The sequence below is a fragment of the Myiozetetes cayanensis genome, unplaced genomic scaffold (assembly GCF_022539395.1).
Source record: "Myiozetetes cayanensis isolate MyiCay16 unplaced genomic scaffold, myiCay2020 scf81, whole genome shotgun sequence".
NCBI lineage: Eukaryota > Metazoa > Chordata > Aves > Passeriformes > Tyrannidae > Myiozetetes > Myiozetetes cayanensis.
The window spans coordinates 85984-99004 of record NW_026088086.1 but is presented as its reverse complement, the minus strand read 5'-3'; the positions used below and the strand labels follow the sequence as shown (position 1 = coordinate 99004).

The 13021-nt window shown below is 42.7% G+C and overlaps 1 protein-coding gene across 1 annotated transcript in view; it reads left to right on the top strand.

The window, feature by feature from the left end:
• Positions 1–13021, top strand: part of LOC126652385 (transcription factor RFX3-like) — a 109537-nt gene that overhangs the window by 53966 nt on the left and 42550 nt on the right. Inside the window, exons 4-5 of the mRNA XM_050339128.1 lie at positions 3576–3757; positions 4524–4643. Of these exons, the coding sequence (XP_050195085.1) occupies positions 3576–3757; positions 4524–4643 (302 nt within the window). The remainder of the gene's footprint in view (positions 1–3575; positions 3758–4523; positions 4644–13021) is intronic.

Here is a 13021-nt window from a genome sequence, read left to right as displayed (position 1 = left end):
CTTGGGTTTTGCTTTTCCATTGGTGACTAATGCCAAGTTGAGGTTGAAAGAATATCTGTCAAATATAGATCATTAGTAAAATGTACTGAAAGAAATCCTAATAAATTAGAATTAATCTGAAAAAAAGTCTAATACAATATTTAGAAGTTAATTTGGAAATAATTTTGGAGTTTTAGCAATCATTTTTTTCTTTGTGAAGTAAAACAGAAATTGTTCATATTCCATAATCTAATTAGTATAGCTTAAATGGTAAGGTTGAAGGATATAATTAAGATATAGTAAAATTAGCAAAATGATTTTGTTCATACACTCATGTAAAGGTAAAAGTTTCTAATAATATTTTTCCTAGGTTTTGTTTCAGAATTTTAAATATTCAAGATAAAAGAAACTGTGAATGTTAAGATTTTTTAAATAATGTATTTATAGCCAAAAGTAGATATAAGGATGATGAACTGCACTTTTTTATGTTTATATAAAGTGCAACATTATCTACATCCATCTTGGAACCAGCTAGATCTTGCTTCTCCTGCATCTTTACATAGAGCTCTTGTTTAGGAACCTAAGCATGATAGTTCTGGTGATGTTTTCTGCAAGGAAGCAAACATGAACATGGTCTTTGAAAGGTCTGGAGTAAATGTTTTCCTAATTTTTTTTTTCATTTTTCATGTATTGTGCCTGGTAAATTGTTCACAACTGACTTAAACAGAACTGTATGTCCAATATATTCATTATAATCTAATTTTTACTGACAGAATCACAGAATCACAGAATATGTTGAGTTGTAAGTTCTGCAATAAGGAAGAGTCAGAATGGAAACATATTTCAAGAATAATGGGCACTAAAATATTGATGTTCTTTAAATGACATGTTTTATCGAACATTAGTAGAACAGAATTTGTTCAGTGATCTATTAGTAAATAACTCTTCAGAGTAGCATATTCAATGTCACATAATTATTATATATTTTACTGTAAACACATATTAATCATATTAATTTCTTTGGTGTAATAAATTTAAATGGATTATACAACTGTGTGAGGCTTCAGCATACTGGAATAAAATTTTGTTCCAAATGCCAAAACCAAATCCATTGTTTGGGGATTTATTGGATGCTCAAACTAAGCCCAGACTTTTTGTATGAATTGTGAACCTGGAAAATTTGGATGTTCATGCTAATTCATTTTGATATAATTACTTTCTTAAGTAATTAGTAAATACAAGAAGAAAACAAAATTTGGGAATTATTGAAATGGAAATTAAAGGGAATTTCTCAGGGTATTAAACCATGGGGGAAGGAGGGTGTAAGCTAAGCAAAATGATAGCATCCCCAAAAATCTGAAAGCATATAAGTTAAATGTAGAATCATAGAATCATTTAGGTTGGAAAAGACCTCTAAGATCATTGAGTCCAAACATTAACCTAACACTGCCAAGTCCACCACTAAACCACATCCCTAAGTGCCACATCTCAAGTCTTTAAAATACCTCCAGAGTTGGTGACTCAGCCACTTCCCTGAGCAGCCTGTACCAATGCTTGCTCACCCTTTCAGTGAAGAAACTGTTTCTATATTTCAATTTACTCTTGTCCTACTGCTTGTTACTTATGAGAAGAGACTAATACCCACCTTACTACAAGCTCCTTTCAGGTAATTGTAGAGAGAGATAAGGTCCTGTCTGAGCATCCTTTTCTCTAGGCTCCTTCAGCTGCTTCTTATAAGACTTGTGCTCCAGACCCTTCACCAGCTTCCTTGTTCTTCTTTGGACTTGTTCCAGCACCTTAATGTCTTTATTGTAATGAGGTGCCCAAAACTGAACACAGTATTTGAGGTGTGGCTTCACTAGTGCTGAGTACAGAGGGACAATCACTTCCCTAGTCCTGCTGGCCACACTTTTTGACACAAGCCAGGGTGCCATTGGCGTTCTTGGCCACCTGGGCACATTGCTTGCTCATGTTCAGTCAGCTGTCGACCAGCACCCCCAGATCCTTTTCTAACCCACAGTTCTCCAGCCACTCATCCCCAGGCCTGTAGCATTGTATTGGGTTGTTGTGACTCAAGTGCAGGACCTGTCACTTGGCCTTGTTGAACCTCATACAAGCTCTGTAGAGATTTCCTATCCTCAAGCAGATCAACACTCCCGCCCAACTTGGTGTCATCTGCAAACTTAGTGAGGGTGCACTCGATCCCCTCATTCAGATCATTGATAAAGATATTAATCAGAACTGGTCCCAATACTGAGCCCTGGGGAACATCACTTGTGACTGGCCACCAACTGGATGTGACTTCATTCACCACCACTCTTTCATCCCAGTCATCCAGCCAGGTTTTTACCCAGTAAAGAATACACCTGTCCAAGACATGAGTAACCAGTTTCTCCAGGAGAATGCACTGGGAAACACTGTCAAAGGCCTTACTAAAGTCCAGGTAGAGAACATTCACAGGTCTTCCCTCATCCACTAAGTGGGTGATGACCCACTTGTCATAGAAGGAGACCAAGTTAGTGAAGCAGGACCTGCCTTTCATAAACCCATGCTGGCTGGGCTTGATTCCCTGGGTGTCCTCTGCATACCATGTGGTGGTGCTCAAGATGATCTGCTCCATAACCTTCCCTGGCACTGAGGTCAGATTGACAAACCTGTAGTTCCCTGGATCCTCCTTCTGGCCCTTCTTATAGGTTTGCTAACTTCTAGTCAACTGGGACCTCTCCGGATAGTCAGGACTGCTGATAAATGACCATTATAAAAATATTTTCATTTTATTCGCTTATACTGGTAAATGTCATTAAAATGACCATTTTACTGTGGTTTTGTGTGTATGTTACTATTTGTTCTATACAAAGGTACAGTGATGTATTAGAAACTGCCTACATGATTCCAAAATTGCCCACCAAAATTCTACAATAAATTACACAGGAAAGAAAAGAATACTAATTCTGTTACACTTTGAAGTCAAAGGCAAACAGGTTACAACAGAAAGGGATGGGGCCTATAATACTTTATAGATGTACAAGTTATTTTTCATGTTATCTAGATTACTTGTTACCTTATATTTGATAGTTTCTTCCTTGTATTTGGAAGACAAAAACCCCTATTCAGTTAAATAAAGTACTGGGGGTTTTTATTTGTATTTTTTAATTCCAGATGAAGAGAAATTAAAAATGTATTAACTTAGTTCTATTAAGTTTTTTTCATGCAATTAATATAAATTGCATTGATTTTTTTATTTCCTTGGAGTTCCAACAATTTTTCCTCAAAGTGCAAATAACTTCATAAAATGTTAATGTATGGTACTGAATCTGAAATAGTTTTAGAAGTGGAGTTATCTGAGCTCACAAGTGCTATGAGTTTTGTTATTTCCTTGTAATCCTAAAAAAAACCCAAACTAAGGTATCATTGCATATCTAGCATTGAAAGAGATTTAAAGAGATTATATTTACTTGAAGAACAAAGTCCCTGTATTAAACAGGCCTTAAGAGTGGTCTAAAATATATCAGAGGTCTATGTTGTACAATTAAGTGGGGATTTTTAGTAGAGTAATACTAAATTTACATATGTTCACTCTTTCATATTTGACATAGCTCCAATGGCTTTTAGACAACTATGAAACTGCAGAAGGAGTGAGTCTCCCCAGAAGTACCCTTTACAACCATTACTTACGTCATTGTCAGGAGCACAAGTTAGATCCAGTCAATGCTGCCTCCTTTGGAAAACTCATACGGTCAATCTTCATGGGATTACGGACCAGAAGACTGGGAACCAGGTTTGCGATAATAAAATCTTAAAGTATAACAGAAAGTATCCATTATAATCATGAACATGAAGCTCATATGTTAAAAACAAGCAAGGAAATAAGCAAATAAAAATATTTAAAACCTTACTGTTAAGGGAGTTGCCAAATCCAGTAGACTTCGGGATCCGGGGGACTCCTGGTCTGCTATAGCCAGTTTCTGTGTACTCTTATGACCCAGATATCTTCCATTGCAGTCCAATGGATGCAGATACTGTTGTTTTTATTTTCAGGTCCAACTAGTTGTGAAACTGAACATGTGTTCCAGAGGTGCAGACAAACACACACGTGACACTAACACAGCTAACCACAGAAGCTAACACAGGGTAATGCCTTTACCAGCACCCATATAGACACTCTCATAAACATGAATGCAGATAGCCCAATTATGTTCTTTCTTTCCAGCTGACCAGGACTGAAGTTGATTAGTGAAACATTCACAAACCCTCACTCACAAACATGGCCCATTTTTGGAATTGTTTTATTCACTATGACTGCATAAGTTGTGTATTTGTTTTTTCTTACCTTATTCTATTTAAATGAAGTCCAATAGTAAAGTGCTGGAAAATATAGTTTATGTGAACTGATTTCCAGAAGTTGGTGGAGTTATATCAGTTTTATACTAGAGCAAGAGGAATGACACGCCTAACTTTTACGTACTGTTTTCCATTCAAGGCAAATTGTGAAGTATGATGTATATACAAAAAAACCCCAATGTTATTTTTGTTCTTTCATGAAGGGGGAACTCCAAATACCATTATTATGGGATTCGTGTCAAACCAGATTCTCCCCTTAATCAGCTACAAGAGGACATGCAATATATGGCTATGAGACAGCAACCCATGCAGCAGAAACAGAGGTATGGTGTAATATAAAACTACGTTTTAGTATTTCTAGTTCTTGAAACCTTACCTGTCCTCATTTATGTGACAAAGTTGAACCTCTAATGAAACTTGTTTAACTTCTCTTGGGAAAAACAAAGGTTTTTCAGTTCAACAGTTGATATCACTGAAGTCTGATATCAGTAGACATACCTAAAATCTCATAAATTTTAAAAATTGATAATAAAAGTAAAATATCACTCAATTTTTCTGAATAGGCACTTCTTGGCAGTCTTAGGTTATTTTCTCACAAGATGGGAAAAAAAAAAGTAATAGGAGCTTTGAATTTCAAATTCTGTTGTTCATTTTCATTTCTTTAATCAGCACATATAAAAAAATATAGAAGAACTTGTGATTAGGTTCAGTTTTGTGTTGATTTCCTCCTCCTGGCAAGAACTGATGTATCAAAACCTTGGACTTGAGGAGAGAAGACTTGGGCCTCTTCTGGGCTCTGCTTGGAATAATTCTATGGGAGACAGTCCTACGGGGCAAAGGGATCCAGAAGAGCTGGTTTACTTTTCAAGGATCACCTTCTTGAAGCTAAAGAATGGTCTGTTCCAACATGCAGGAAGTCAAGCAAAGGTGGAAGGAGGCCCCCATGAATGAACAAGGAGTTCCTGACAAAGCTCAAACATATAAAGAAAGTATACAAGAGGTGGAAGCAAGGTCAGGGAATCCAGGAGGAATATAGAGTCTATCTATAGACACTCTCTATATATAGACTGAGTGTGCAGGGATGGTGTTAGGAAAACCAAAGCCCACATATTAAGGACAAGAAGTTTATTGGGAGTTGTCAGCATGTATTTACAAAGGGGAAATCATGCTTGAACAACCCAATAGTCTTCTAGAATGAGGTGAAGATCAAGACAGGAAGTAAGTCCACAAATCAGACTCAGGTCTGGTGAGGACAACCAGGGTCAGACACAGCCCACTGATGATTGGGTAGATCCCTAGGCACAAGACAGGTCCGAGGTCAAGGAAGAAAGCAAATCCATCAGTTGGGGTCCAAGTTAATGGGATCCATACCAGTCACAGTCATGGTTGTGGCTGAACTAGAGATCAGTACTCCTACAACACAGGGATCTTATCAATGTGTATAAATACCTGATAGGAGGGAGTAAAAGAACAAGCCAGATACTTCTCAACAGTGCCCAGTGTAGCGAGTTGACCCTGGTCAGATTCCAGGTACCCACTAAAGTTGCTCTCTCACTCTCCCTCTGCAAATAGACAGAGGAGAGAGAAAAAAAAACAGCTAATGATTCAAGAGTAGAGATAAGAGCTGGGAGAGGTCATTTGCTGATTACCTTCACAGGCAAAACAGACTCAATGTGGGGATAGTATTTAAATTTATTACTAACAGAATAAGAGCCAAAGAGTGAGAAATAAAACAGTCTTAAAAACACCTTCCCCCCACCCCTCCTTCCTTCCAGTGGTGCAGGGGGATGGGGAATGGGGGTTACAGTCAGTTGTTGTTTCTGCCACTACTCAGGAGAGGAGTCTTTCCCCTGCTCCCGTGGGGTCCTTCCCATGGGAGACGGTCCTTGATGGACCTTTCGAACATGAGTCTTCCCCTCGGGCAGCAGTTCTTCCCAATCTGTTGTCCCATAGTTCACTCCTCCCTGGGGTGCAGTCGGGTCTCTGCACCCTAATGGTGCTCCATGGGTTGCAGGGAGACAGCCTGCTTCACCATGGTCTTTACCATGGGCTGCAGGGGCCTCAACTCTGAGTTCTTTCTCTGCTCCTGTGGGGTCCCTCCTCCCCCTCCTTCTGCACTGACCTTGATGTCTATGTTGTTATCCCATGTTCTCACTCCACTCTTCCTTGGCTGGAATTTCTTCTGCACAACGCTCCTCTGTTCTTAAATATGTTATCACAGAGGCATTACTATGCCTACTAATTGGCTCAGCCTTGGCCAGCAGCAGGAAGTTCGTCCTGGAACCGGCTAGCATTGGTTCCAGGAGAAAAGGGGAAGCTTCTAGCAGCTTCTAACAGAAGCCGCCCCTGTAGTCCCCCCGCTACCAAAACCCAGCCACAGAAACCCACAACACACAGTGACGGGACAATGAGCAATGGGCACAAACTGAAAAACAGAAAATGTCATTTGGTTCAAACGCACCTCTGGCTATTGTCTAGTCCAACCCTCCCAGCTCAAAGCAGTATCAGCTAGAGCAGATTGCCCAAGACCATGTACAGTTGGGTTTTGAATTTCTCTAAAAATTGAGACTTCACAAACTTCCTGGGCAAGCTCTTTTCAGTGTTCAACCACCCCTAAAGTAAAAAAAGTATTTTCTTATGTTTAAGCAGAATTTCCTGAGTTTAAATTTGTACCCATTTTCTTTTGTCCTTTCACTGGATACTAATGAAAATAGTGTGGATCTGCTTTATTAATTCCATCCCAAGAGTATATAAAGAATATATATATATAAGAAAAACAAAAAAAAGCATACATTAAACTGCATTGCATTTTCTAAACACTGTATTTCCAAACTGACTTCTTCCATGGTTACGAAGCATGCTTAGCATATATTTGAGAAGTTTGGTATATATCGGTGTCTCAGTTTAATGAGACACAAGTGTTTTGCTGAGGATGAGTTATGAGGAAAACCCAAACTCCTCCCTCTAAGCAATTGTAAATTAAGGGGCTCCAACTGAGAAAAAATGTGGAAAAAGGAAAAATAACAACCCTTTATTAAAAGATATATGTGTATTGGCAGAACAATTAAAGAACACAAATAAAACAACAATCCTATACCCCAAAATAATCCCCTTCAAAACAAACAAACAAACAAACAAGTAAACAGTTCAGTTTGCATCTTTGGTGCAATTCTAATCACAGTCAACAGGGGGTGCTGTTGGATTACTGGTGGTCACCACGTGGGGGGCCCCCTGGGTGTGCTGGAGAAGCCGAAAATGGAGGTTTTCCCTCCCCCTTACTGGGAAAAGGGAGACAAGAGGGAAAGAAAAAAAAAAAAAAAAGGTCCTTCCCAATGGGAACTCACTCTGTCCTGCTGGTTGAGTTGTGTGGTGTGGCTTCCTCTCTCCTTTGATGTGCACAAGAACTGCTGCCAAAAAAAAAAGAAAATTAAGAAGGGACACCTCCCGATCAGTTTCTCTCTGATGAAAATCCAAGCAAATTCTCAGTTGGCAGCCAGGTCGAGAACAAAGTCACCTCGGAACTCCTGCTACCTGGACCCCGTCCCAGCTCAGGCAACAACGGAGTACCTACTGTTTCCTGGGAGAGGAGGTAGAAAAAAAAGGAAAAAAGAACTCCTCACCCCTCCCCACAGACAAGATCTTGAGGACCATCAACTTGGAATGTGGTTTTATCAGCCACTTCTTTTGTGTTAGTCAATTGCCTAAGCCACAGTCAATCTGCCCATTCAACATCCCCTTCACATAGTGGGCAGGGGGAAGAGAAAATTCCTGCTTAGTTTCCAAGAACAAGCAAAACCATGACAATTGGTATATATGTATAAATTTTCCCTTACAGTATTAAGAAGTCTAGCATGTTTTAATATGAGAGAAAGGGCTTAATACTATAGTTTGAGTCATTAGGAGTAAACTTTATTATTTCCAGTTTTATATATATATAAACATATATAACAATTTATATATGTTTCTAATTTGATTTAAAAACTAAAAAAAATATTTTAACATCTGTGCAATAATTCTCTTATAAGAAGACATTCAGAGCAAAGAGAATCTAAGAATCACAAATATTTCCTTCTCCCTTCTGATAACTAAAGTTGGGGAATGTTATTTATCTTTTGTCCTGTAGAATCAGCTGACAACTGTTTGTTTTTTCTGTTCAGATGTATCAATTTTACCCCCTCTCCATCAATCACATTTAATTGGATAGACACTTCTTGACTTCTTGACAAAGTGTAGGCTGAATTTATGCTACAGACCACTTTTCGTCATTCTTTCTTAATTTGAAAGGTCATGCAACTTTCCTACTTCTGTCACGGTGTATTGGGTATATGTAGCAAGGTTTTGGTAGTGAGTAAGGGGTTGCCCTGTGTTGGACACAGCTCTTTCCAGCTGGCTTCCTAATGGACCCAATGCAGGCCAAAGTTGAGCCAATCAACAAAGCTGGTGTTGCCTCTGTGAAAACATACTTAAGACGGCAAAACCCACCAGATATGCAGAGGAGTAGGGGAGAAAAAAAGAGTGAGAAACTGCAGTACGAACAGAGGTCAGAGAAGAAGGTGGGGGAGGATGTGCTCCATGGTGACAGAATCAATATTCACATAGCAGCTTATGCAACAGACCACACTGGAGCAGTTGGACATTTTGTGAAGGAACTGCAGCCCATTCTGGAGGAGACAAGTGTGAGAAGGAAGGAGTGGCAAAGAGATTTTGTTATGTACTGATCATAACACCCTTCCACCTGCCTCCTTGAGCTGCTCATTTCCTCACTGAAGGGGCTGCAGGTAACCTGTGTCAATAACAAGGCTGGGAGGAGCCTGGGAAAGGAGGGAGAGTATTTTAATAATTGTCCTTTTGTTTCCTGCTATGTGAAGTAGTAAATACATTTTTATTTTAATTGATGATAAATTAACTTAATTTTACCTGTTAAGTCTGTTTTGCCACAACAGTGATTATCTTGACCCAGAATCTTTCTTGTTCCTGTTCTTCCTATTTTCTCCACCTGACCCACTGGGGAAGGGGGAACGAGAGTGGCTCAGTGGGAATTTCACTGTTGGCCAAGGCTAAACCACCACAAATATGAATATATCTAAAGACCTGCTAGACATATGCTTGTGTTCAGGGTTTGACATGGTGCTGAATTCAGGGTCTGAGATTTCAGAAATGAATTTCAGTTGAGTGGCAGACATTGACCTAATTCAATGCTAGTGTTTCTAGTTGCTGAGTCACATTTGTGGTCAACATGAACTATGAATGATAGAATCATAGAATTAACTGGGTTGGAAGAGACCTCTGAGATCATCAAGTCCAACCCTTGATCCAACCCCACTGTGATTACTAGATCATGGCACTCAGTGCCACGTCCAACCTCTTCTTAAAAACCTCCAGGGATGGTGAATCTACCACCTCTCTGGGCAGCCCATTCCAATGCCTGATCACTCTCTCTGTGAAGAACTTCTTTCTACTATCCAACCTAAACCTCCCATGGCAGAGCTTAAGCCTGTGCCCTCTTGTCCTACTGCTGATTGCCTGGGAGAAGAGACCAACCCCCACCTCGCTACAGGCTCCTCTCAGGTAGTTGTATAGAGTGATGAGGTCACCCCTGAGCCTTCTCTTCTCCAGGTTAAACAACCCCAGCTCCCTCAGCCTCTCCTCATAGGACTTGTGCTCAAGTCCCTTCACCAACCTTGTTGCTCTTCTCTGGACCTGCTCCAGCACCTCAATGTCTTCCTTGAACTGAGGGGCCCAGAAATGAACACAATACTCAAGGTGTGGCCTCACCCGCGCTGAGTACAGGGGAAGGATCACTTCCCTCGTCCTGCTGGCCACACTGCTCTTGATGCAGGCCGGGATACCATTGGCCTTCTTAACCACCTGGGCACACTACTGGCTCATGTTCAGCCTTCTGTCGATCAGCACCCCCAGATCCCTTTCCGCCTGGCTGCTCTCCAGCCACTCTGTCTCCAGCCTCTAGTGCTGCAGGGGGTTGTTGTGGCCAAAGGGCAGGACCCAGCACTTGGCCTTGTTGAACTTCATCCCATTGGAATCAGCCCATCTCTCCAACCTATCTAGGTCCCTCTGCAGAGCCTTCCTGCCTTCCAGCAGGTCAACACTCCCTCCCAACTTGGTGTCGTCTGCAAATTTGCTAATGATGGACTCAATCCCCTCATCTAAATTGATAAAGATGTTAAACAGAACTGGACCCAGCACTGACCCCTGGAGAACACCACTGGTGACCGGCCGCCAGCTGGATGTAACGCCGTTCACCACCACTCTCTGGGCCCGGCCATCCAGCCAGTTCTTAACCCAGCACAGAGTGTACCTGTCCAAGACGTGGGCTGCCAGCTTTTTCAGGAGTATGCTGTGGGAGACAGTGTCAAAGGCTTTGCTGAAGTCCAGATAGACACATCCACAGCCTCCCCCTTGTCGGGAGTGGACCAGCAGAGGCCTACAGAGAATGGAGACAGATACAGAAAGGCTACGAAGAAACCTCGGAGGAAGAAATCGATCTAGAGGTGCTCTGACAGCTGCAAATGCAGGAAGCGCCTGAGATCCAGCGATAAGACGCCGCTTCCACAGACCCCTGCAGAATTCCCCTATCTGTGCCCCTCACCATTCCTTCCCTTCCTTCCATAACTCCCAAATCTCCCTATATGGCTGGACATATCCCTGCAGCCAATCTCTCCATTTTCCCTTATCTCTGACTCCTCAGGATTCAGTGCCCCTGGCAAGAATCCCACCCTTGTTCGAGACCCTTCTATGTACCTCTCTATATAAACTGAAACCTTGTTTTAATAAAGAGCCATTTTGTGAGTCACCTATCTGGGGGCCTGCTTCCTCATACAAGATGTGCGCTAGGGTCGATCAGGGGCCAAACCCCACCCGCGATAAATGGCGCCAACGCTGTCAGAACTCCCCTTTCTTATATTAAGAAAGGTCTCTGATTCACCTGAGCTTACTGGTGCCGCTTTGATTTCCGGAGTCAAACCCACCCCACGACCCTGCCTCACTCAGCGATCACGTGGACCCCGGGTCCACTCAGTCTCACGCCGCTGCTACTGTGCAGAAAAACCCCGGTCCGAGCGACTTCGCTTGGAGCTGCCGCCGCTGCCGCTGCCAAAACCGCCGGTCCTCCGACTCATGCGCCCAGCGCCGCGGACGCGCCCCGCCTCCACCCGTGTTCGGACCACCACCACCCCGCCCTGGGAGACGCAGCTGCAGCCCCCGCTCCAGTCCGACAGCCACCAGAGCACCCTCGTGAGATAGCGAGTGAGGTACCCAAAACTTTTTATTTTTAATAATGGGAAACAAACCTTCTAGCTCGAAACATCAAAAATCCTCAAAACTTTAACAAAATGTAGTTTCAAAAGCAAACTTTTTCTCGCCACAATTATTACCTTACCAACAATGGCATCAATTCGAAACTACATTAAATGAGCCACAAAAAGAAATCTATAAGAAAATCACAGCTGTATTTGAACTTGAAGTACATATATGTGACAAAACTCTAAAAGCCTTTAACTCAGTGGCTCCAAGAAAATCAATCTTTGTCCCAGAAAACCTAAATTATGAAACCTGAAAAAATTGGAAATCACCTTTGGAAAATAGACGAGAGAGGTGATTCCTTAGCTATTGAAGCATTAATAGCTTGGAGACTTATTTTTACAGTCTTACAAAAAGAAAGGCACAAGCCACAGCCTAAAAAGCCGCAAACAACAAAAGCCTTAGAAGCACAAAATACTTTAAAATCTGATACCAACCCTCCTAGCAAGCCACAGCCGACAAACCTGCCGACAAACGACCTCCCCTCCCCCGCTCGCCCCGCTTACCCAGCGGAGGAGCCTGAGAGGAGCAATCCCCCTCCCTCCCCTGCTGAACCGGGACTCGCACAGACAGCAGACCCCGCAGAGCCCCCCCGAGCCGTGGACACTAACAAAGGCAGGAGCCACGGCAGGAATGAAAACGACCCCCCGCAAACCCCCTCAGCCCCGGCAATGGAGCAACCCCCGCCCCAAGCCTTTCCCAGCACGGCAGAGACGGCGGGAACCAGGGATGGACCGTGGGAGGAGAACAAGGCAGTGACGGTGGGAGCCGGGGACGGACCGTGGGGGGAGAACAACGTAGAGACGGTGGGAGCCTGGGAGAGACCGTGGGGGGGAACAAAGACACAGACGGCGGGACGATGTCCCGGGGCAGCCAAGATGGCGAAAAACAGAACAAAGAAACATTCAAACCGCGCGAAAACTTTTCTGAACTTTACAAAAAGGGAGGGGAGAGAGAGTGGGCGGTGGCAGACAGATTATACACGCCTCCTTCGTACACCCTGGAAAACTCCTCCTCCCTACGGGACATGAGTAACTCAGCCCCAGAAGCTCCAGCCTTCTCAAGTGACTCAGGGGGGGCTCCCTCCGCCCCTCCGTCACGTGACATCGACAATCATGGCCGCGCCCATGAAACACCAGCGGCACCACCTGCACCGATTCAACCTATGTATATTCCAGTCTCAGCTGCAATGCCTCTTGCATCATCAGACAGTTCTCAGTATCAAACACTGTTTCCTAGCCTGCCTCAAATGCAGGCGCAAACTAAATTCCAACAGCCTGCCTCCAAGAAGCAGACCTCTACAGAGACACAGAAAGAAACACCTGCAGCTGCTTCAACCACACAAACTGAAACAGTAAATAACAAAAACCAGACTACTCTTAAA